At 53.9% G+C, this 25,041-nt stretch overlaps 2 protein-coding genes across 22 annotated transcripts in view; both read left to right on the top strand.

The window, feature by feature from the left end:
* LOC309617108 (dynein regulatory complex subunit 7) overlaps positions 1–21,530 on the top strand; it is a 91,680-nt gene extending 70,150 nt beyond the window's left edge. For 15 of the 19 annotated variants that reach the window (XM_082368813.1, XM_082368812.1, XM_082368809.1 and 12 more), the window contains 17 exons: positions 3,438–3,651; positions 4,069–4,243; positions 5,287–5,412; positions 6,103–6,297; positions 8,024–8,182; positions 9,032–9,250; positions 11,867–11,995; positions 14,691–14,763; positions 15,640–15,768; positions 15,957–16,085; positions 17,054–17,274; positions 18,068–18,283; positions 19,007–19,117; positions 19,205–19,315; positions 20,206–20,400; positions 20,985–21,124; positions 21,218–21,530. In XM_082368813.1, the coding sequence (XP_082224939.1) occupies positions 3,438–3,651; positions 4,069–4,243; positions 5,287–5,412; positions 6,103–6,297; positions 8,024–8,182; positions 9,032–9,250; positions 11,867–11,995; positions 14,691–14,763; positions 15,640–15,768; positions 15,957–16,085; positions 17,054–17,274; positions 18,068–18,283; positions 19,007–19,117; positions 19,205–19,315; positions 20,206–20,400; positions 20,985–21,124; positions 21,218–21,311 (2,636 nt within the window). In that variant the 3' untranslated portion in view covers positions 21,312–21,530. Of the gene's footprint in view, positions 1–3,437; positions 3,652–4,068; positions 4,244–5,286; positions 5,413–6,102; positions 6,298–8,023; positions 8,183–9,031; positions 9,251–11,866; positions 11,996–14,690; positions 14,764–15,639; positions 15,860–15,956; positions 16,086–17,053; positions 17,275–18,067; positions 18,284–18,500; positions 18,554–19,006; positions 19,118–19,204; positions 19,316–20,205; positions 20,401–20,984; positions 21,125–21,217 lie in introns of those variants that run through there. The other 4 variants (XM_082368811.1, XM_082368814.1, XR_014237755.1 and 1 more) reach the window with 4 other exon arrangements.
* Positions 21,531–22,754: 1,224 nt separating this feature from the next.
* KATNB1 (katanin regulatory subunit B1) overlaps positions 22,755–25,041 on the top strand; it is a 34,224-nt gene continuing 31,937 nt past the window's right edge. For 2 of the 3 annotated variants that reach the window (XM_082368926.1, XM_082368924.1), the window contains exons 1-2: positions 22,755–22,903; positions 24,042–24,336. In XM_082368926.1, the coding sequence (XP_082225052.1) occupies positions 24,297–24,336 (40 nt within the window). In that variant the 5' untranslated portion in view covers positions 22,755–22,903; positions 24,042–24,296. Of the gene's footprint in view, positions 22,904–23,828; positions 23,851–24,041; positions 24,337–25,041 lie in introns of those variants that run through there. The other variant, XM_082368925.1, reaches the window with a different exon arrangement.

Below are 25,041 nucleotides of genomic sequence, written 5' to 3'. Positions count from 1 at the left end.
AATGCAAATCAAAACTACAATGAGATATCATCTCACACCAGTCAGAATGGCCATCATCAAAAAATCTAGAAACAATAAATGCTGGAGAGGGTGTGGAGGAAAGGGAACACTCTTGCACTGTTGGTGGGAATGTAAATTGATACAGCCACTATGGAGAACAGTATGGAGGTTCCTTAAAAAACTACAAATAGAACTACCATACGACCCAGCAATCCCACTACTGGGCATATACCCTGAGAAAACCATAGGTCAAAAAGTGTCATGTACCACAATGTTCATTGCAGCTCTATGTACAATAGCCAGGACATGGAAGCAACCTAAATGTCCATCGACAGATGAATGGATAAAGAAGATGTGGCACATATATACAATGGAATATTACTCAGCCATAAAAAGAAATGAAATGGAGGTATTTGTAATGAGGTGGATGGAGTTAGAGTCTGTCATACAGAGTGAAGTAAGTCAGAAAGAGAAAAACAAACACAGTATGCTAACACATATATACGGAATCTAAGGGAAAAAAAAAAAAAAGGCCATGAAGAACCTAGTGGCAAGACGGGAATAAAGACACAGACCTACTAGAGAATGGACTTGAGGATATGGGGAGGGGGTGGGGTGAGATGTGACAGGGTAAGAGAGTGTCATGGACATATATACACTACCAAATGTAAAATAGATAGCTAGTGGGAAGCAGTCGCATAGCACAGGAAGATCAGCTCGGTGCTTTGTGACCACCTAGAGGGGTGGGATGGGGAGGGTGGGAGGGAGGGAGATGCAAGAGGGAAGAGAAATGGGAACATATTGTATATGTATAACTGATTCACTTTGTTATAAAGCAGAAGCTAACACACCATTGTAAGGCAATTATACTTCAATAAAGATGTTTAAAAAAAAAAAAAGATACAATAGGCGTAAATAACCTCAAGAGCTTAGATAGTAATGAAATGCAGTAAAATAATTAGGAAGTGATGCGTTTTGAGTATTTATTACCTTTGTTTTTAACATAATCAATTTACTTATACGTTTTTATAATTTAAATTTTAATAATGGCTGTGTTTGTCAATGAGCTCACAAACATTCCTGAAGTTTTAAAAGTCAGCTCTTGCAAGCTGGCACAAGCTGGCTCCAGCCCACCACTGGCTGAGGGACATGCCACAGTAGGTCTTCTGGACCCAGACCTGGGTAGTGACAAAAGACTACATTTCCCAGAAGCCTCCTCTCCCAGGACCTGCCGTCAGCCTTGAAAGATGTCACCACGGAGACGGGCTAACAGATTGTACGGGCTGTCCTCAGAGGGGTGAGATGGGAGCAGGGGTCTGGGGTGGCTGGACCCTGCCTGGCAGCCTGGCAGGGGGAGGGCGTGGGTGCTGGTGGTAAGGGGGCTTCTTCCGTCTGGGGGGCTTTCAGCCCCAAACTTTCTGGAGAAGTTTTCAGCGTGTGTGTGTGTGTGTGTGTGTGTGTGTGTGTGTGTGTGTGTGTGTGTGATGGAGAGGAGGAGGTTCTGGCTGGGGAGGGGGATGCAGGGAAGGGCCTGTGGGTGGGGAGAGCCTCTGGGCAGAGTTGGGGAAACTGTAAAGCAGGACTGCCTTCCCCAAACCACGCTGTAGCTGATGAGGCAGCCTGGTGTAAGGAATAAATATTGCAGGTTCTGGCCCAGCTCCACCTCTGATGGTGGAGCTGGGCCAGAACCTGCCTCCAACAAACCAGCCCTTCTAGAACTTTCTCCCCTGCCTCCAACAAACCATCCCTTCTAGAACTTTCCCATCTCCTTAGGCCCTTAAGTGCATGGGTTTCAGAGCCAGAAATATACAGGTTCAAACCCCAAGTCTGCTACTTTCTTGCTCTGTGACCTCAGGCAGAGCACTTAACCTCTCTAGGCCTCGATTTTCTCCTCTGCAAAGTGGGTATTATAATTATATCTGCCTCATAGGGTCTGTAATGGAAAAACTCGGTTCAGTCTCCCACCTGATGTGTTTCTCCTTTACTACTCACACAGAACCCTTCACTTCTGACACTTCTGGTCAGCAAATGTGTAGGTTTTTCCCCCACCAAGCAATTCTCCATGACACTAGCTGGGTGTCCTACAACTGAACTCAAATCTGATACTACCTACTTGGAGATAGCGTCAGATCCCCCAGGTTAAGGACTTAGTCCCACAAGCCTCTTCCCACCCCACTTCAGATGCCAATGGCAAGTAGTCAGTCCTCAGGTTACCCACAACTTCTGTCCGGCTTGGCTACCATTTTGGGGTTCCCATGACTCCCTCCTTGGGTTCTGTTAGTTTACTAGAGAGGCACACAGAACTCAGGGAAACAATTACATTTACCAGTTTATTAAAGGACATGGTAGAGGATACAAATAGACAGGTAGATGAAGAGATACACAGGGAGAGGTCCGGGAAGGTCCTGAGTGCCGGAGCTTCTGTCCCTGTGGAGTTGGGATGTGTCCTCCTCCCAGGACGTCACCTTCCCAACCTGGAAACTCTCTGAAGCCCCTACTATTGGGATTCTGTGGAGGCTTCCTCATGCAGGCTTGATCAATTATTAACTCCATTTCCACTCTTCTCTCCTCTCTGGAGGATGCAGGGGGGCGCTGAAAATTCCAAGCTTCTAATCATGGCTTGGTCTTTCTGGTGACACGTCCCCATCCAGGAGCCATCCAGGGGCTCACGCAGAGTTGCTGCAATAGAAAAAAAGATGCGTCTGGTGTTCTTATCACTTTGGAAATTACAAGGGGACTGGATCTTTGGTCCACCATAGTGAGGCTGGGCTCTGCAAAGGGCTTCCCTAGGGCACACAAGCACATATGGTATTTCAGTGTGTCCTGCCACACAAAGGTCCTCCACCCTGAGAGCTGACACAGGGCCTGGCCAGGAGAGTGCAGGCTGTGTCACTCCCACCTGCCCCTTATCCAGGTGCCTTAGTGGCAGCCCCATTCTTGCCCTCTCTCTGTTCCAAGTTTGGTGATGTTACCTCTTTTTTTTTTTTTCTTCCTTACTATTATGAATAATTTTCTTTAAATTTAAACTTACTGGACTTCAGAAAATATATTTAACAGGAAACTTCATAATACTACAGTTATCCATACAGCATTAACATCACCTGCCAGAAAGAGAAGGTCACTGGCAGAATAAATATACAAAAAACAAAGCAAGCTTAGTAAGCCTGAGCTACCTGCTCCTGCCCTGGCAATAGTTCTCAGCCTGTGACCTGCGTTGTCGGATTTAAAGGGCAATTTGCAAATGTCAGAAAGGTGTTACAGGTGTGCTAGCACCACGTGGAGACTTTCTTCTTGATGGAAAGGAAGTTTAGGAGGGACTCGCCTCCTCCCTTCGTGATCTAAACCACCTAAAACCTCCGCCCAGGGACACGGGTGGTGTTGGTGGCTCCTTCCTGGTCTGAAGTCGGCCACTCAGAGTGCATTTATTCCTCCTCCAGAGACCTCATCTCCAGACAGTCAGAGACACGCCAGAATGGAGGTCCTGAAGGAGAAAGTGGAGGAGGAGGAGGAGGCCGAGCGGGCCGAGAGGGGCGAGAAAATGATGAGGCCGATGGAGGTGCGGAAGGAGGAAACCATCATGACGCAGGAGATGCTCAGAGACCTGGAGAGGAAGCTGTCGGAGATTGAGGTCTCCATCCCAGAGAAGCCCTCGTGAGTGCCGGGGGTGGGGAAGGTGGGGGCTTTGGCCCAGCAGCCCCAGTGAGAGTCACCCCAGGGCCGGGCAGCGGGAGAGCCAGGCAGAATGGTGGTACCTGGGCTGGGAGGCAGGACCAGGACATAGAAGGAGGTGGTTAGGAGTGAGGGCTGTGCTTTCAGGCTGCCTGGTCCAAGACCCCACTCTGTGCCTCCCTAGCTGTGTGACCCTGGGCAAGTCACTCAAACTCTCTGTGCCTCATTTCCCTCATCTGTTTAAAAGGGCAGCTGATAAGAATGATACTTCCCTCCTAGGTAGTTGTGAGGATTAAATGAGGACGGGATAGAGCCAATGGCAGCTAAGGTGGATGGAGGCCTCCCTGTGCGCCAGGCCTAGCCTGACGCACACTGATGCCACCCCTCTTACGGACACAGGACTTTTACCAAGGACGCTATTGACATCTCCAAGCTGCCCCTTTCCTACCAAAGCAACACGCCCAAGGAGGAACACCTGCTGCAGGTGGCAGACAACTTCTCCCGCCAGTACAGCCACCTGTGCCCGGACCGCGTGCCCCTCTTCCTGCACCCAGTGAACGAGTGCGAAGTGCCTGTAAGACTGGGCAGGGCCGGGGGCTGGAGAGCAGAGGGTGGAGGGAGGTGGGCCAAGCACAGACCTCTCATGGGTCAAAGCTTATATTTCAGGGGCAGCATGTAAACTCAAATGTCCACAGGCCCCAGCAGGCCCGGTGTGAGTCACCCCTGGGGGCCTGTGGTGGCTTGGAGCCTGCACACCCCACCTAAGGGGCAACCAGACACGCAGTGTGGTCTCCGGCCCCCGAGGCCAGCCCTATGCAGGGAAAGGCCGAGAAATATGAGAAAATGGGCCAGGACCCAAGCGCTGGCCTCCTTCCTTCCCGCCCTGTGACCCAGGGCACATCTCTGAGTCTCTCTGGGCCTCAGTTTCCCCACCTGTAGATGGAATGGCAGGGGGTGAATCCAGGGGTTGCAAAGGAGCAGCCCATGGGCTGACAGGGACTCACAGACTGTTTTACCTGGCCCACCTGGTGATTTTTCACCCTGGTGTTAGCTGCCCGCATTTGAAGCTCAGCCATTCCCGTCCAGATCCCTAGTCCCCTCTTCTCTGGATCTGGTGACCCCAGGCCTGCATCTGCCCTGCGGCCCTCAGCGGGGACTGCACCGGGGCTGCCCCTTAGGTGGGGCCTTCCTCAAATTCACAGGGAGACCCCAGAGGCCTGGCCCGCAGCCCCAGGGTGGCCAAGACAGACCCAGCTCTGCTACTGACTGTGAACCTGAGCAAGTCAGCTCACCTCGCAGAGCCTCGGCTTCCTCATCTGTCAGCGGGACCTGCCTCACAGGGCTGTTGGGGGATCGGGGAGGTGGGGCAGGTCTGGCAGCACCGAGTGGGGCCGTGGTGATCCCATCACTGCACCCCGGACAGCACAGGCTTATTCTAGATCTGGGGAGAAGGGCCTTGAGGGATCCCTTCCTCCAACTCCCAAGGCACCGAGGAGGAGCCTGAGGCCAGAGAGCCGCCCCCCCCACCCCACCCTGAGGCCCCGGCCTCCTGGGAGCACTATGGTCTCCTCCCGGGTGGAGTGCTCCCCCCAGGGCCCGTGGTCTCTCCCTCTGCAGAAGTTCGTGAGCACAACCATCCGGCCCACGCTGATGCCCTACCCTGAGCTCTACAACTGGGACACCTGCGCCCAGTTTGTCTCAGACTTCCTGTCCGCGGTGCCCTTGCCCGACCCCCTCAAGCCGGTAAGCACCACCTGGGGTTGCCATGAGGCCTGAGATGGGAAGCCAGGCAGGTCGGGAGAAGGAGGCTTGGCCAGCCTCAGGACACAGCCCATGAGTCTGTCTGGGCAGAGAGAGCCACTTGCCTGAGGTCACACAGCAAGCCTGGTCTCCGGGCTCCCACCTCTTTGGCTCCCTTGCCTCTTTCTGCCTTCAGAGACTTCCTTTCAGGACTTCGGGAGGTGGGAAAGGAGAGAGAGGGGAGGGCCTGCTGCCCATGTTCCAAGGTCACATCTCTGGGCTTCTGACCAGCTCAATCTCATTAAGAATGGAGGGAGGGAGATGGGGATGTGTACCCAGTGGAGAACTGAGAAGCAGAAGAGAAGGATGGAGGTAAAAGGTGAGGGTAACTCTGGAATAAAACCGTAAAATGACCAATCAGAGAGCAACAGACCAGAAGCTTCTACATCCCAGACGGTGTTTCCCATCAGGAAGTCCATGGCCCCTTGCAATTATAGGCAAACCTGGATTGCACTTCACGGACACGGGATCTGTGGTTTTCACCCCATTCTTAGCAGGCTTCCTAACCCGACAAAGGGGAGGAGCCCTGTTGGGGCCCAGCCGGCCCCCTGGCCCTGGCGCCCAGCCCTTGCTGAGCAGGGAGGGCGGGTGGGGGCAACGGGGTGGCTATACTGACCAGCTCGCTGCGCCCAGCCCTCCTACCTGTACTCCTCGACCACGGTGCTCAAGTACCAGAAGGGGAACTGCTTTGACTTCAGCACGCTGCTCTGCTCCATGCTCATCGGTGCCCGCTACGATGCCTACTGCGTCTACGGCTATGGCTCACAGGACCTGTGCCACATGGACCTGACTCGGGAGGTGTGCCCACTCACCGTGAAGCCCAAGGAGGTACGGCCGGGCTTGTGCTGCCCTCAGCACCGCGCAAGACACGCCATCCTTAAAGCCACCTGTCCCTGCCGCTTCCGCCCCTGCCCCGGCTCCATCGCCAGGCAGCCCTTCGGGAGTTCATATTTCAAACCACAGATGATTTCTCCATCTTTGGCATCTTAATACACACAGCCCATTTCTCCAAACTGGCTGCTCCTCTCCCCTTGTTGTGACTCAGTTTCAGCTACTGTGTTCCCCGCATATGTGAATGCCGTATGGCTGATATCTTAAGCCAACTTCTTCCAAATTTATCCTATGCATTTGATAAAAATCTATCCAGCCGTTTTCACATAAGGAAAATGCAGACAAACAGACAGATGTTTACTTCTTTTTTTTTTCCCCTCCCAGGTAAAAAGGACCTCTTAACAGTACAAAATTCACCAGCCCTCCAGCAGGTGGTGGTTGTGTTTTTATACCAGTTGACTGAGAGTACCATAATGACTGAGGCTGCTGTGAACACAACACTCTTAAGTGAATTTAATTGTGGGAATCATAAAAGCATCTCTTTGCATTTGGGAAATAGCCATACTACTGGCAGAAAATGCTTTTCATGAACTGGATTGATTCCAGGACTCTGTGATCAGGGTCAAGACCCCGTGGGTGTCTGCAGCTCAGGGCAGAGGATCCAGGGGCCTGGGGCATCTGGCATGATGCACATGCACCTGTTTTACACCTGCATGAGCACCTGGGGCCCCCGGGGCTGCAGTCTGGTGGAGAAGGAGGGGGAGGTACCAGGTGAGAGCCCTGCCTGCTCTCTCAGGGCCACCTCCCCAAGAAAGATGGAACAAAAAAGCTCCATCACTGCTTTTGGCTCCAAAGGCCTGAGAACTCACATACAGGCCTCTTAGCCAAAATTTTAATTATGAAAATGATATCAATAGCTAATGGGTGCTGAGAGCATTCCGGTCTATAAACAACTTACATGTCCATTGACTTGGTTGCCCCTCTCAATAGCGCTGCATGGTAGGAATTATCACTTCTCTTTTACAGATGAGTGTGTCGAGACGAAACAATTTTTGTGACCAAAGTCACATAGCTGGTAAATGGGGACCTGGGAGCTAAGGCCCAGTCTGTCTGACTCTAAACCATGGAGATTCACTATTTCTCCATCATAATAGGCCCCCTTATGCAGCCTCTGTGGTGTGCTTTCCTGGACATTTTTCTTGCCACCTAGCACACATTTGTATACACGTGTGCGCTTGTGTGCACACACACACACACACACACACACAAACGCACACACACAAAGGCTTTGTTCTCCTTCCTAGCCCAGTAAACTCTCACTTCAAGTCAACATATGAAATCCTGCAGTGACAAAATCTGGAAAATCTGACTCCGGACAATTTGCCCCACTTTCTAGATCAGATCCAGATCGTAGCTAGTCTAGGCCATGGGGAATGAAGAGGGGAAATCGCATCTCCTGAGCTCCTACCCGGATGGGCAGCTCATACAGACATTTTGCTGTCTTTACTTGTCAGAATAACCCTGGGGAAAATGTTCTCATTATTCTCAGTGACTTTTACAGAAAAGCCTGTGGTTAGGGAAGTGGGAGGACTGGCCCATGGTCACAGGTCTGGAGCTGAGGCTCTTTCTACGTTCAGGGTCAGAAAGCCAGCAGGCTCCAGGAGCAGTTGTGCAGGCGGGCCATTCAGGGCTGCTGATGCTTTTTTCTCTTGTTGGGTGACAGATGGTCAAGGAGGAGGAAAAGGCACCACCTAAGAAGTACGCTGTCAAACCGCCCAGGGACCTGACAAGCAGGTTTGAACAGGAGCAGGAGATTAAAAGGCAGGAGGCAATCAAGGCCGAGGAGGAGAGGCGACTGAAGCAGGAGGAGGAGCGCCTCGTGGTGGGTCCACCATCCTCAGCCCTCAACCCTTGAACTCAGCTCCAGAGGAGGGGTTGCTGGGAATGGGGAAACAGACACGGGTCACGAAGGGATGTGTTTATGGGCCTCCAGGTCAAAATCCCCTCCTCCAACCTTCAACCACCCCCCTTCTCTGCCCGGCCTTGTGGGAATCCCCAGTGTAGTCAGCCAGCTTCTGGTGATAGAGTTCTAACATCAGAGAGCTCTGCTGCCTGAAGCAACTCATTTTATGCTGTGCAGTTCTGGTGTCCTTGTTCAGACTCTCACTGAAGATTTACCTACATACACTCTACATCCATTCTCCCATCCTTCCTTCCATCCATCCATCCTCCAATCTCTCCTTCTATCCACCCACACTCTCATCATCCCTCTCACCTATTTTTCCTCCCTCCCTTCTTTCCTTTCCTTCCATATAGTATTTATTGAGGGTCTACTCTGGTCCGGGCCCTGGGGATGCAATAATGAACATGGCACAGTGACCCTTTGCCCAGAGGGATGCAGACAATGAAGCCACATGGTGTCCCTCTATCTTTCTTTGGATGAAATCTCACCCAGAATCACAACATGGAAAGCCAGTAAACCCCAGATACCCTAGAGCTCCAAAAGGTCAAGTTTGTAAACCACAGATCGAGTCAGATCCTCCCATTTTATTGATAAGAAAACGGGTTCAGAGGTGGGGTGATGTCCTCAAGGTCGCAAAGCCAGCCAGCAGTGCGGTGTGGATCAGCATTCAGTTCTCTCGCCAGTTCCCCAGCCCCAGGGAGATGTTTGGGCCCCTGATGGCCCCATTCCCATCCATCTGGCTCATGGTCACCCACCTTTCCCGTGCAGGAGCAGGAGAGTGCAAAGACGGACCCCCTGCACGGCCTGCGGGTACACTCCTGGGTCCTGGTGTTGTCGGGGAAACGCGAGGTGCCCGAGAGCTTTTTCATTGACCCGTTCACTGGACGCAGCTACAGCACCCAGGACGACCACTTCCTGGGAATAGAGAGCCTCTGGAACCACAAGAACTACTGGGTCAACATGCAGGACTGCTGGAACTGCTGCAAGGTGCTGGGCGGGGCCTGGGCGGGTATGGCAGGCACAGTGGGGGAAGGCAGGTGTGACCTGTGGGGAGATCTGGCCACCAGGCCAGGAGGGCTTTGGACTTTCCCTGTAGCTGAGTGCCCAGGGCCCACTCCTTTGCCCATACATAATCGTTCCAATATGATTATTGTCGTTCTTTTGGTTTGTATATTCTTATAAAATGTGGATTGTTAGTTCATTTGATTTTTTTAAAATGTTGTATTGAAGTGCAATACACATGCAGGAAAGTGCACTCATCCTACACGTCCAGCTCAATGAATTTCCATACATACATATGTATAATAAACTCAGTGCCATTTATAGAAGTTGAAAATACGTGCACACAGTTGGAGGGAGGTTGTAACTGGATACCAGGGGACTTTCTGGGGTTCTGGACAATGATCTATTTCTTGATCCGGGGGCAGGGAACCTGGGTGCACCCAATTTATGGAAATTCATTGAGCTGTATGCAAATCAAAAGAGAGACAGGCTCCAGGCACCAAGTCCTGTGCTCTTTTGTTATTTCCAACGTCCTCCATTTACAACCAGGCCAGTTTCCCAAAGGTAGATCCTGGGCCCCTCGCCCCCTATACCGAAGTGACCCCCTCCAAGGGACTGCTGTCGCCCCCCTGTCACTTTTTTTTTTTTGGCTGCACCGTGGGGCTTGTGGGATCTTAGTTCCCCGACCAGGGATTGAACCCGGGCCCTCAGTAATGAAAGCTCATTACTTTCATGGAGCTCATTACTCCCTTTCAGGGAGGCGGGCAGATTTGATACACGCTCAGATGCATCTGCCTTCAGCAAAGGAGACCCAGCCAGCCCCCAGCCTCCCTGAGCCCCTGAGTCCAGGGTTGCTCGGTCCTCAACGACCTCACAGGGTTGTGGAAAATAACATTCGGTAGGTGCTTAGAATAATCCCATGCTGTTCAGTAAAGGTTAGCTAGTGTTACTGTCATTTTAGAGAAAGAACGTCTTCCTCACCACACAGATGGGGCAGAGCCCAGACCACCTCCCCCAGAGCCCAAGCTCATAGCCGCCACGGTGGTCAGAGCCCTCTGAGGGATAACGGCCCTTCACAGGCTGCTGCAGCCCTCCTTTGGCCCTCTTCCGGTGGAAGTTCCTTCAGCCTCCCCCCAGCACACCCTGTACCAGTGCCAGGTGGAGGAAATTTATTATCAGGGATAATAGAAGTTATGAGATGAAGATGGAAGGGTGGCCTGATGGGAAAGTGAGGCCAGAGGGGCAGTACTGCATCACCAAGTGAGGGCACGAAGAAAGAGACCGTGACACTGGCTGTCACTTTTACTGCCCCATGAGCACAGGAGCGGTTGCTTTGTTCCTTCAAAGAACCTTGACTTTTTTTCTTCCTAATTTATTTTTTGGCCACGCCACGTGGCATGTGGGATCTTAGTTCCCTGACCACGGATTGAAACCGCACCCCCGTCTTTGGAAGCACGGAGTCTTTATCACTGGACCGCCAGGGAAGTCCCCTTCAAAGAACCCTGAAATGGCCTTGGAGTGAGGCACCCCTCAGAGACTGGGATGTCGTAGTTGTCCATTTGTTTATGCTTTTTCTATAGAGGTAGAACTTTAAGATAAAGCAGCAAAACATCTAACTACTGCTTACTACTTACAAAAGTGACAGAATGGGGAATTCCCTGGCTGCAGTGGTTGGGGCTCCGAGCTTTCATTACTGAGGGCCCGGATTCAATCCCTGGTCGGGGAACTAAGATCCCACAAGCCCCACGGTGCAGCCAAAAAAGAAAAGTGACAGAATGGAGGACATGATTTTAAGAAATTCAAACATCTGTGTAATTTGATTCCTCTCCACGAAGCCTGGGCTGTCTGCTGTTAAATCTACAAGCAGTTCTTTCCCTCACTCCCTCTCCCCCATCGTGTACCCCTCCCCTCTCCTCCCACCTCCCAGCTGAGCCCTCCAGGCCTCGGACAGGACAGTGAGGACAGGGTTAGGACTGGCGTCAGGGGAGCTTTATGTTGAAACCGTTGAGGGCAGCTTCCATCTTGGAGTTGGGAGCGGGGCCTACCACCCCGGGGAGGTAGACAGGGAGATGGTGCGCCCCACCTGCTGGGAGTTACTTGGCAGGTGAGCCCAGGTTCAGGTGGGCTGGATTGGAAAGAGGTGAAGGACCCACACCAGGGAGGAGAAATTCGCACTTCCCTCCTCTGCGCGCCTGTCTAGTTCCCTTCCCGCTGGCACGGGGCAAGAACCACTGAGGAGGCCGTTTCCCCTGCCTGTACAATCTCTCTGGCTTGTGTTTGCTCTAAACACTGCCCGATGCCACTCTCCCCCGACAAGGTAGACTGACCTCCACATCCAGGCCATCCCAGGCCAGAGAGTTTCCAAGTCTCTCACAGAGACCAACACAGGAAGGGAGTCCCAGCCCCCCTGGGGCCTCGGTCTCCCTGTGGGGATGAGGAGGGCAGGTGTGGACCCTCAGAGGCGGCCTGGAGCCACGTTCTGCCCCCCTGAGACCCAGCCTGGTGCCTTCTCCCCCTGGGCGTGGCTGTTCCCTGCCCCCCACGGAGCAGGAGGGGGCGTGGCGACTGTGGGGGGCTCTCAGCGATCCCCTCCTCCACCAGGACCTGGTCTTTGACCTGGGAGACTCTGTGAGGTGGGAGTACCTGCTCTTGGGGACCGACAAGCCTCTCCTGTCCCTGACTGATGAGGAGGACGACGGGACGAACGATGACGATGATGTGGAAAATCTGGTGAGCCTCTGAGGGGTGGGGGCCGGGGAGTGGAGGGGGCTTGACACCCTGTCTTGCTTTGGGCCAGCCTGACACATGTCCCCGCCACGTGTATGGGTATGGCGTGGGGGGCAGTCCACATAGACCAATTATAGATTCCTCAAAGCAGAAGGGCCTGGGCCATGCCCTCATTTTACAGATGGGCAGACTGAGGCCCAGACAGGTCCAGTGACCTGCCCAGGACCCCCCAGTGGTGCAGGGGAGGGCTGGGACTTGCATTCGGGAGTTGCCCTGCGCCTAGAGAACATGCCTCTTGGAGGAGGGCGATAAGACCCTCTCCACAAGCCAGCGGAGCCCCAGGGCCAGCCATTCCTCACATCCAGGCCTTTCCTGCGTGGCCACCATGATCCTCCACACACACTGCCAGGCCTTTCTTGTCCATCCTATCAGCCCTTCTGAAAGTCATTGGCCTGGTCATCGCTGATCTCCTAGTCAGGGGCCGTCAGGCAGGTCTGCATGAGGCCCTGTGCGTGGAAGTCCGGGGTCCAGAGGCCTTCCCTATTGGCTCTGACGTCTTGGGCAAACTTCCTAAATGTTGGAAGCTTCAGTTTCAGCGTCTGCATGTGAAATGGGGGAGTGGGGTTGGTTACATTCATTGTAGTAATAAGTGATGTATTCATTTGCTAGAATTGCCATAACAAAGTACCACAGACTGGGTGGCTTAAGCAATAGGAATTTATTTTCTCACAGCCCTGGAGACTGGAAGTCAAGGTGTCGGCAGGGTTGGTTTCTCCTTGGCTTGTAGATGGTGCCTTCTCCCTGTGCCCTCAGCCTCTTCCCTCTGTGCATGTCTGTGTTTTAATCTCCTCTTTTTTTTTTTTTTTAACAAATTTTTAGCTTGAGATTTTAATTTTATTTATTTATTTATTTACTTATGGCTGTGTTGGGTCTTCGTCTCTGTGTGAGGGCTTTCTCTAGTTGCAGCAAGTGGGGGCCACTCTTCATCGCGGTGCGCAGGCCTCTCACTGTCGCGGCCTCTCGTTGCAGAGCACAGGCTCCAGATGCGCAGGCTCAGTAGTTGTGGTTCACGGGCCTAGTCGCTCCGCGGCATGTGGGATCTTCCCAAACCAGGGCTCGAACCCGTGTCCCCTGCATTAGCAGGCAGACTCTCAACCACCGCGCCACCAGGGAAGCCCTAATCTCCTCTTCTTATAAGGACACCAGTCGTATTGGATTAGGGCCCAACCTAATGACCTTAGTTTAACTTAATTACCTCTTTAAAGATCCTATCTCCAGGGACTTCCCTGGTGGTGCAGTGGTTAAGAATCCGCCTGCCAATGCAGGGGACACGGGTTTGAGCCCCGGTCCGGGAAGATCCCACATGCTGCAGAGCAACTAAGCCTGCGTGCTGAACAACTGCTGAAGCCTGCACACCTAGAGCCCGTGCTCCACAACAAGAGAGGCCACTGCAATGAGAAGCCTGTGCGCCACAACGAAGAGTAGCCCCTGCTTGCCGCAACTAGAGAAAGCCCCCGTGCAGCAATGCAGCCAAAAATAAATGTTTATTAAAAAAAAAAAGAAAAAAAAGATCCTATCTACAAATATAGTCACATTCTGGGGTGCTGGGTGTTAGCACATGTGAATTTTGAGGGGACACAATTCAGCCCATAGGTAACACGCATATGCCCCTTTCTCAGTGCCAGTAGGTGCTTAACTTAAATTAACTTGTCTAAATCTTCACAACTACCCGGCGAGGTGGGTACTAGTATTATCATGTCCCATTTTTCTGATAGGAAGACTTACACACAGAGGGGTGAAGTAATGTACCCAAAGTTACACAGGCAGTAAGTGACAGAACTGGGATTTGAACCTGGGATTTGACAGTCTGGCTCCCAAGTCTGGGTTCTCAAAGGTGGTTCTGTTCTACCTCTTGGGACTGCTTGAGGACAAAGTGAGACCACTGGTGTGATGTGCTTGGCATAGCTGTGTAGACCCCCCTGCACATGGTGTTGAGTGTTGCCAGCGTCCTCATCTCTGGAGACCAGAGAGCCTCCTCCCCTGTGCAGTAAATCCTGGGGCACTGGCGCCCCCTGCTGGCCTCAAAATGTGAACAGATTAGCTGAGCAGGCATCAGAGGTCTGAGCAATTTGGTGGGGAGAGAAGTTTTAAATTGAGAAAATCTTATCCAAGTTTCTGTGGTTACCTAACCTGAGGACCATTTGTCTAGACCAGGCCTTATTTGCCAGATGGGGAAACTAGGCTCAAAAAGAAAAAAAACCAATAAGGGCATTCAGGCAGTGTCCCAAACCCTTATGTACATTTATCAGTCAATCCTCCCAAGGGGTTCAGTTTACAGTTAGAAAACTGAGGCTTAGGGGTCCTGGGAAAGTCCCTTAACTGCTTTGAGCCTCAGTTTTACTGAAGGGCTGTGGCTTTCCTCGTGCCTCTGTTGACAGAGGGAAGGCGGGGCATGCAGGACAGGGTGCTGCTGTCCTCGCCGGGCACCAGGTGGGCACGGGGAGGAGCTGACTGCTCCTCTCCCCCCATCTTGGGTCAAGCCAGGTCAGAACTGCTCGAGACCTCTGGGCTTCCCGGGGGAGCGGACGAGCCACCCCGGCTTGGCCCTGGGGGATGAGGCAGAGGCTCTGACCGTAACTTCGGCTCCATGGCCCAGCCCTGATCAGAACCGCCACTCCACTCCCACTTCTCCCAGCAGGGCAAGGAGGATGAGGATAAGAGCTTCGACATGCCATGCTCATGGGTGGAGCAGATTGAGATCTCCCCAGAAGGTATTGCACCCTCACTGGTGTCCGGGCTTCTGGGGATGTCTGTGGCAACAACTAGACAGGGGGATATAAGCAGAGGCTGCCTTGGTCCCTCATTTCCGCCCCCATGGCCTGCTTTCTGCTGCACCCTCTTCATTTCTTCCTTCTCAACATATGCACTCAGCTCTGCAGCCTGGGGCCTGACCCCAGTCTGGCATACAGGACAGGGCTCAGTTAACCCACCCAGGATGATGGAGTGTGGCCGGTGATGGAGGACCAAGGACCAGGACACAGCCGTTCCCATCCCTCACCCCACTCTGCCAGGAGGAGACTGTGCACAGTACCCAGAGGGCACAGGGGTCTCAGGACCAAAAAGGGGCAGGCAGGGAAAGCAGGGGGACAGGCACGCTTGTGCCCCATGCCAACTTCTGCTGGCTGCTGAGGTTCCCGTGTGGGAGTGCCTAGACCCACGGAGAGGGCCCAGGCCATCCCAACAGGGTAGGAAGGGCTAAAGAGGGTGTCATGGGAACCCAGGGGGTTGGAGGCTGGCGGGGGTGGGGGGTGAGGAAGAAAGGGCTTCTGGGAGGAGAGGTCATAGGAGCTAAGTTTTAAGGGATCAGAAGAAGCCAGCCCAGTAAGGGCAGGAGGGGATGGTGTTTCCAGCCAAGGCCTGGCAGTGAGAGTGCGGTGTGGTCAGGCTCAAGCTGAGATCTCCTCCAGGGCAGGCGCCACCCCTGGTGACTCTTTTCCTCTGCCTCCATGGAGCAGGTGTGGGGGCTGGAGGAGCCTAGCAGACAGCACAGTGCACAGAGGCTGATGAGTGGCTGGTGGGCTGGTGGGGCTGGCCCTCCCTTCCCCCGATCTGGGGAGGAAGGACCCCAGCCCACTCTGTGTCTGCAGCATTCGAGACCCGCTGTCCAAACGGGAAGAAGGTGATACAGTACAAGAGGGCAAAGCTGGAGAAGTGGGCCCCGTACCTCAACAACAACGGCCTGGTGTGCCGCCTCACCACCTACGAGGACTTGGAGTGTAAGGGGGCAGCCCTGGCTGCGGGGAGCAGGAGAGCTGGGTCCCCCAACATGCCACGTGACCTCGGTCATGTCACTGCCCCTCTCTTGGTGTGAGTGTGGGCCCTGCTGGCCTCCGTGTGCTGGGGCGGTGGGATGGAGGCTGAGGGAGCTGGCCTGGCTGCTTCAAGCACGCATCGGGCCCTACAGGCACCAAGACTTTGGAGATAAAGGAGTGGTTCCAGAACCGGGAGGATATGCTGGAGCTGAAGCACATCAACAAGGTCACGGGGCTGAATATCGACTACTTCAAGCCGGGCCACCCCCAGGCTCTGCGTGGTACGTAGGCCCCATTGCTAGGCCAGCTGGGTGCCCAGGTTGGGGGCCTCACGTGCTCCTTAGAGCAGCCTCCATGCAGCTGGCATGTAGTGGGAGGAACCAGTATCCACGTATTGACAGGGTTCCTGGGCGGCAAGCAACAGAAAGGGCCCCTGCCTCCCTAAGCAAAGCAGACACGCGGGAGGTAAGGGGAAACACAGAAAATCCAAGGAAACGTTGACAGTGTTCTTCCAGGAAAGGCAAAGCAGGGCCGCAGCCTATGATGTGGCTGGGATCGGGCACCCAGCGGGGGCCACATTTACAGGGGTTAGGATGCTGAGCAAGAAAACCAACAAGTGTCCCCACAAGACTGATGCAGAGGGCAGAAGTATGGAGGTGCAGACACGGCCATGAGCCCAGGAGGCTGGGAAGGGAGGGAAGAACATGTCCTGGGAATTAACAACCTGATCCAAGAATTCACAGAAGAAAAACCTAGGGTCAGTATATGTCTAAAAACATGACCAACCTTGCTTGGTGGTTGAAATTTAAAAAAAGAAAGAAAGAAAGAAACTAAATCAATAAGGGACCATCTTACAACCCTTATGTTGGCAAAGATGAAAAAAAATGGTCCTACCAGGTGTGAGCAAGTGAGTCCCTGTCACTGCTGGTATGACAGCAAACTGGCGCAGCTTTTCTGGAGAGCAGTTGGGCAAAACAATCAATAATACCTTTAAAATATGTAGGCTTTTTGACCAGCAGTTCTACTGCTCAGCAAATAGCAGGCAAGGACAAAAAATGCAAACTGCAGACGTTCATTATGGTGTTGATCATAGCAAAAAAGTTGGAAGCAGCCTAAATACCCAGCACTAGGGCACTGGTTACATACTAACGCTTCTCCCTGGGCCCTGGGGTTGGGTTATCAAGCCAGGGGCCAGAGCTCCCAGTGCTCACCTAGCCCTGTCCCCGGACCCCTCCCCCCCCCTCGGCAGTGCACTCATACACGTCCATGCAACCCGAGATGGACCGCGTCATGGAGTTTTACGAAACGGCCCGCGTGGACGGCCTGATCAAACGGGAGGAGACGCCCAGGACAATGACGGAGTACTACCAAGGGCGGCCCGACCTCCTTTCCTACCGCCATGTCAATTTCGGGCCCCGGATCAAGAAGTTGGCTCTGAACAGTGCAGAGTCAAACCCCCGGCCCGTGGTGGTGAGCACTCGCTGGGCCTGGGGACAGGGTGCCTGCCCCCTCTGGTGGGCCAAGGTTACCCCTGGAGGGGAACAGCCCTGACTCCCTCCGGGGAAACTTCTTTACTGAGCGACCTTTCCAGTTTTACCAAACACACAGTCTCAGGTCTGTCTGATGCCAGACGGTGCCCTCAGCCGCTGGGCCAGGGAGGTATTATTTCCTTACTGTTATAAAAAATACACACTCGTGACTAAACATTAAGAAAACATGTAAAAATGTAAAAAGTAAAAATATCTCAGAACGCCAACTCTCAGATATTACCATATTAATAGGTTTGGTTTTGAGAATCCTTTCTAACTTAAGATTTGTGTGTGTGTGTGTGTGTGTGTGTGTGTGTGTGTGTGTGTGTGTGTGTAAGTAGAATTCCCGTATCACTTAACATTAAATGTGAGATTTTTTTCTCCATATCATTACAAATTATTTGCAACCTATGTTTAATGTCTGAATAGCAAAGAAGCTCTTTCTAGCAGTAAGGGATGTCTAGCTATAGAACAGGCTGCCTGGAGAGGCGGTGAGCTCCCCATCTTGTGGAGGGAGCTAGAGAAGAAATCCAGCACCATCCAGGGCTGCAGTGGCCAGACACCGAGAACCCCTGGGGCCTTGAGAGCCATTGTTTAGCTGGGAGGGGCTATTCCACATGACCCCCCAAATGACCCCAGACCCCAGCATCCCTGAGTGTCCTTTGCTCCTGTCGCCGGGTCAGGCACAGAAATCCCTTCCCACCTCCCATCCTATGCATGTTCTGGCCTGCCAGAAAATCACAGAGCGATTCTTCCGCAACCCTGCGAAGCCTGCGGATGAAGACGTGGCAGAGCGCGTGTTTCTGATCCTGGATGAGCGCATCCAGCTGCGCTACCACTGCCGCGAGGACCGCATCACGGCCTCCAAGCGTGAGTTCCTGTGGCGCACGGAGGGGGACAGCAAGGGCAACAAGATCATCATGACGCCTGACATGTGTCTCAGCTTTGAGGTGCGCCTGGGGGCCATGGCGGGCAGGGGCAGGTGGGGGTGGGGAGAGGAGAGAGCCCTGGGGCCCTCTGTCCTGTCCCAGCAACTTGGGAGAACTGGGATAGAAAGTCCTGGTTCCCAGCCTGGAAATTCATCTCTGCCCCTTGGGAAAATCAAGAGCTCCCATCTGGGATACTTCTCTTTGAGTGCCTCTGAAAATCTTCCTCTTTTCCACCAAGAAAGACAACCCAGCTGGCCTCGACTACTCATCGTCCCTACCCCCCAGTCCTGGGTGAGAGCAGATCCTGGGACCAAGGCTGAGTAGATCTCACCACCTCCAAGGGGCTGGTTTTCCTGGTTCAAATTCTCACTCTCCTGGCACATTCCTTAGCCCCTCTGAGTCTCCAGTTCCTCTTTTATTATTAGCTGTGCTTTTATAGATGAAGAAACAGGCCCAGAGAGGGGAATTCCCTGGCAGTCCCAGTGGTTAGGATGCTGCGCTTCCACTGCTGGGGGTACAGATTTGATCCCTGGTCGGGGAACTAAGATCCCTCATGCCACGGCACAGGAAAAAAAAAAAAGAAAAGAAAGAAAGAAACAGGCCCAGAGAGGTTAAGCAACTTCCTTGAGGTTGCACAGCTAAAAAATGGCAGGGGAAGATTTGAACCCAGGAGGTCTGGCTCCAGAATCTGCCTACAACCCCAGCCATTGCTGCTTCTCCATGTCACTGTGGTGGTTGTTCCAGGTGGAGCCCATGGAGCACACCAAGAAGCTTCTCTACCAGCCCGAGGCCATGATGAAGCTGAAGAACGAGGAGAAGTTGTCCAGGCATCAGGCCTGGGAGTCAGAGCTGGAGGTCGGGTCCCAAGGGAGAGTGGGCAGATGGGAGGTGGCAGGGGTGGGGGTGTGTCTTCACCACGTCCGCCCCCACTTCCCAATTCAGGTGCTGGAGATCCTGAAGCTTCGGGAGGAAGAGGAGGCGGCGCATGCGCTGACCATCTCCATCTATGACACCAAGCGCAACGAGAAGAGCAAGGAGTATCGGGAGGCCATGGTGAGCCTTGTTCCCTGGCCCAGGCCCTAGCTTTCCCTGGACCCCTCCCCCAGCCACACCCCCTCACCTCCAGGGTGCTGAGGATGATCAGGGATTCTTCCGGAAAGCCCTGTATAGGAGATGAAGTTGTCGACACCATGGTGGTCGTTCTTGCTGCTGAGCTGACCATTTCCATGGGTCACCCCAAAGAGCACTCAGGATGCAAGCCAGGTCTCCCCCACTTCCAGGGGCTGTGGCCAAGCCAAGACCTCTACTGCACGAGGAAAGAATGAAATTTGTGTGCCCACCTCCACATGGGGCTCCCCTGGAGGTCGCGACCTGGGCCAGTAGCCCTCGCGAGCTGACTCTGGCCACAGGCCTGAGTTATCCGACCCCTGCGCATAGGGCGTTCACATTACCGCCTCAGGTTGCAAGACCCAGCTTGGTTTTCGAGGCCAGCTTCTAAATCCCCTTCACTAACCAATTGGTTGAGGTTGGTGAGACAGGACAGGGCATCAGATGTCTGGTTCTCAGACTCCCAGGTCTGGGCATCGGGCCCCCACATCTCCAACTTCACTGGCCCCTGGCTGCCGACACAGGACATAGATAAGGCCCCAGGGTGGAAGAGAAAAAGGGACTCACCAGCAGTTTTTGATTTAACATCATTAACAACCACTCTTTATTACCATTTACTGAGCAAGCATCTGCTGAGTGTTGGGTATGTTCTGGGGCTCAAGTAGAGACACGTGAATTCACATAAGACACGAGAGTTGGCTGTTACCAATAATCGCGGCTACAAGAGACAGCACAGGCCCCTCTGAGGCCTCAAGCACTTCTGGGTTTGAGGCCTGGTTTTGTGCGGTCACATGTTAATGAAGAGGAACCCCCCCACCCCGGGCCCCTCTCCACAGGAGCGCGTGATGCACGAGGAGCACCTGTGGCAGGTGGAGGCCCAGCTGGACTACCTGGCCCCATTTCTGGCACAGCTCCCACCGGGAGAGAAGCTGACGCGCTGGCAGGCCGTGCGCCTCAAGGATGAGTGCCTCAGTGACTTCAAGCAGCGGCTCATCAACAAGGCCAACCTCATCCAGGCCCGGTTTGAAAAGGTGCAGCCAGGGCCCTGGCAGGGGAGGGGACCTCAGCATCCTCAACCAGAAAATGGGCCCAGGGCTGTTTGCTCACCATCTCACAGACTTGTGAGGGACTAATCGGGGGAGGATGTCAGTGCTTGGGGTGTCCCAGTGACCGAGTTGTCCTTCCTCACACTTGTTCATTGGGTGGAAGGGTGGACGGAGAGAGGGAGCGGTGGGTGGATGGATGGAGCCTTATAACAGCTCCTAGTTCTTGACCCATTTCTGTTTGTCAGGTACACACCACGTAGTTCCCATGCATTGTCTAACTTAATCTTCACAAAGAGCTCTGTGGTGGTGGGGTGGGTTTTGCAGACAGCAAATTGGAAGCTCTGAAAACGTACCTTGACCAGAGTCACATGACTCTCAGTCTTGACCCCTGCTCTAACCTCGTGGACATGATATCCCTCTAAACAAGACCCCAGTGGCTCCAGGCCTGTGCTCCTCTGGCTCCTGTCAGTAGGGGTAGCGGGGCCGACCCTTGTAGGGATTTCAGCCTGCAGCCTGGCTAAGAGTCAGTCATCATCAGCCCTCCTGCTCTCTCTTCCCTGTGCCCACAGGAGACCCAGGAGCTGCAGAAGCAGCAGCAGTGGTATCAGGAGAACCAGGTGACCTTGACACCCGAGGATGAAGACTTGTACCTGAGTTACTGCTCTCAGGCCATGTTCCGCATCCGCATCCTGGAGCAGCGGCTCAATCGGTGAGGAGACGGAGGAGCTGAGAGGACCCACTAGGAGCCTGGAGCACTAGCTTTGTAACCCCTCACCACCTCTCATTCCTCCCCTGATTTCAGACACAAGGAGCTGGCCCCACTGAAGTACCTGGCTCTGGAGGAAAAGCTCTACAAGGACCCACGCCTGGTGGAGTTACTGAAAGTCTTCGTTTGATGCTTCTCAGTCCCCACACCTGTGGTCCTTTGCCCCTCCTGAGGCCTCAGTGAAGCTGCCAGAGAAAGAAACCTCCCCCAAAGCCTGGCCCACGTGCTCCCTATGCCCAGCTAATGACCATCCATCTGGGCACCTGGCCTCGCTGCCACACCACCTCCCTGCAGCCATCTGTTCCTGCTTCTCCTGATTTTCCTGTAAATAAACACTTGTAATTTGCCATTTGTACCTCATGGTTCACAGGCCCCAGCACCAGCCTTTTTCTCCTTCCCTTCTTTATCTATGGCCTGGGACCACCTTTACAAGTCTTATTTAATACAGCAATGCCATCCCCATTTCACAGATGGCTAATTAGTGGCTGATAAGATGAGGCGCTGGGATCCAGTCCCTTGCAGTCTAGCGTCAAGACCCCAAGTTCTGGGGCACACACCTTGGGCTTGCCATTCTCACTCTGTGAGCTGGGCCACCCTAGTGGTGGTGGGGTGGTGGGTATGCGATGACCCTCATTTTGCAGACAAGAAACTGGAAGCTCTGAAAATACACCTTGTCCAGAGTACGTGGCTGTCTAAGTCTTAACCTCAGCTCTGACCTCATGGGCATGATATCCCTCTGAACATGGTTCCAGTGGCTCCCTCCCAAGACATTTTTGTGACCCCTGCCTCTGTTCCTCTGACTTCCGTGGGTAGCGGCCCCAGTTCACGGCGGATCACGACCCTTCCCTCAGCCCACTCCACCCACGAGTCCCAAACTAAGTCGTTCTTTCTCGGGTTCCAGGTTGGTGGTCCGCCTAAGGGTTCAGCCGACTCATCCATTCATTGAGGCCGAGGCCGTAGGGGCTTCCCTCCAGGGCTCCACGACTGACTCGGACCCGGAGTCAGACTCCGTTTCCCTCTACGCCTCCTGTGGGGGACTCAAGCCGGCGTCCGAGCCAGGGAGGGGCGGCAAAGTCTTCAGAGCACGGAAACACCGCCCCTGAGCAAAGGTAAGAAATAGGAATTACCGCAAAGTGCTGACTAAGGCCTCGTCCCCACTTCGCTCCAATCCAAGATGGAAGGTCCGAGGCGTCACGCTGCTCCCGACGTCCCCTTCCCATTGGCTATCCTGGAATTGGTTTTCCAATAATGCGGACGCTGATTGGTCAACCCGGGACGGTTGCTAAAGGGATTGGCGCAGCAACCCTTGGAGGGCGTCTCAAATTTTGAAAATGCAAACTAGGTTCGTGGAAGAGATGGAAAGGGGAGGACAGGGAAACCTCGAGGCGGAGGCGGGATCAAGGACACGGCAGCTCGCATTGGTTCGTTAGAGGCCGAGGGGCGGCTCTTGAACGCTCCTTCCTCGTGATTAGTCCAATTCAGGAAAAGGGGGCGGGTACTTAGGAAAAGCGGCAGAAGCGCCTGCTTCTATTGGTCAAGCCCGGAGGCGGGTGGGGCGCTCGCGGCGGCTGATTGGTGCGGGAGGTGAGGAAGGCGAGGCTCTGAGCCGGAGGTTTTGTTGTGAGGGTCGGTTGTCAAGCAGCGGCCAATCAGGCCAGGGGATGGAGGCAAGTGGGGGTCGCTCCTGGAGCGGAGCCTCGGCCTCCCGAGCCGCAGCTGCAGGTGGGGTGGACGCGGGGCCGAGGGGGCGAGGAGGCGAGGGGAGGATGAGCCCCGGGCTGGGCCGAGCCAGGCGGGGCCAGGACAGGCTGCGGCGGAGAGGGCTCTGGGCGGAGGGAGGCTGGAGCCTGTGCCCCGTAAGTTGAGAGGAATGGGAGGATTAGGCGAGGCCGAGGGACCAGCCCCAGCTTCGGGAGGGGTGGGACCGGCGCGGAGGCCGGAGGGGAAAAACCAGGGAGGCCGGAAGCAGAGCCGGGGGTCTAGCAGGAGGAGGGGTGATGAATAGGGACACAAGAATCAAGAGAGTGAATGAATGGGGATACTGTTAGCGCAGGGGAAGGGGAGAAAAGAGGGTCTGGCGAGGCAGGGGCCAAGTTAGGGAGCCCAGGAGACAGGATGTGCACGCATGGGGGACACAGGCGGCAGGGAGAAGGAGGAGTGAATGGAGGACTAGAGAGGCAGAACTGGGGAACCCAGGAGAAAGGGGAGGGCGAGGATAGGGTTCGTGGGAGGGAGGCTTGGAGGAAGGGGATAGGAGGCTCCATGAGGTCGCCTTTTAGAGTTGAAGAGTCATACCGACTCACGACCAGACTGGAGGCCTAGTTCCCAGCACTGTCCTTGGGAATTGCAGGGACCCGGTGTAGTTCCCTTGATACGAACTGGACCCCTAGGGCCCTCTTTGAGACTGTCCCCAGAGAAGACTTCAATGCCTATCTCTAGGGTGCCTCTGATGGGCCCCTAAACTTAGCCTCTGACTCCGCCCCCTTCCCATACGTCAGAGAAACAGTAACTCCCAGCAATCTATCCGAACTGCAGACATGTGGTCTTCCCCGCCCCACCGCAGCTGCTGCATTTCAGGCAGCCAGCTTCCTGGAACAGAGCCTTCTCCCATCATCCTGGCCTCTGGGAGGACCTTCTTTTTCCCTGTGTTCCAAGTCACCCTGCCTGAGGTACCCCCTCTCCAGATTCTCAAACCCAGTTTGCAGTGCATCTCTTGGCTCTGGTGGCTTTGGTGGGTGTTTGTCTTTATCAAGTGGCCTTGGTCATCCAGGGAGCTGCATCTGCAGGTCTGCAAACCCAGGGACCCCTGAGCTCCCCCTGGGTATTTGCTAACAAGCCATCACCTCTGTTTGTGTTCCAGCCCAGTGTTGAGCTGGGATGGCTCAAGCCTGACATTCCATGACCCAGGATCCCAACAGTCACGCACGGGCTGCTGCTGTGGATGATTTAAAACCACGAGGTGGTCCGGGGCTGGGAGACGAAGCATTCCCTCTGCCTGGATGTGTGGAAACTCCCTGCCAACTTGATTGGCGGATCTGGGGGGGGATCCACCCCCACCCCACAAGGAAAGCACAGTCTATTGTGGGTGGAACTTCAGGTGCCAGCCAGCTGAAGGATGGCCACCCCTGTGGTCACCAAGACGGCCTGGAAGCTACGTAAGTGGTTTTCTTTCTCACCCCATTTACCCTGATAGCTGTTTGTTGCTGGGTGGCCTGAACCCCCAACTGTGTCTCCAGTTCTTGGCACAGGGGGAGACTCCAGGCTTTGGAGTAAAGTAGACCAAGATGCAAATCATGCCTTTGGCATTTTGTAGCTGGATGACATTGGCCGGGTGACTTAACCTGTCTGAGGCTTAGTTTCCTGTCTGTGCAAGGAGATAATCATGCCTCCATTCTAGAGTTGCTGTGAGATTCAAGTGAGAAAATGAACATAATGAAGCACTTAGCAGGATTTCCAGTTAGGCTGGCAGGCGGGATGGGGCAAGAAATCCTGAAAGATGTTCTTGGCATTTTCAGACGTCTCACAAGTCAAGCGCCCCTGTCAGATGAGGGCATCTTGGGCTGGGGGCTGGGGTGAGAGGATAGGCAGAGGGATGCTGATAGCCTCTGGAATGTACCTGAGCCCGGGCACCACCCACCCCCACCGTTACTCTATACTGACAGCTCTAAACTCTTTGGTCTTAGGACACCTTTATACTCTTAAAAATTATTGAGGACCCCAAAGAGTTTTTGTTTATGGGAGTCATATCTATCAATATTTACCGTGTTAGAAATTAATACTGAGACATTTTAAAACACAAGAATGCAGAAACACGCCGTTAGTGATGATGTCCTCACATATCATATATCTCCTGGAAAACT

The sequence above is a fragment of the Balaenoptera borealis genome, assembly GCF_965194805.1.
Source record: "Balaenoptera borealis genome assembly, chromosome: 19".
Classification (NCBI taxonomy): Eukaryota; Metazoa; Chordata; class Mammalia; order Artiodactyla; family Balaenopteridae; genus Balaenoptera; species Balaenoptera borealis.
The sequence above is the reverse complement of the archived record's forward strand: the minus strand, read 5'-3'. Positions and strand labels throughout refer to the sequence as shown.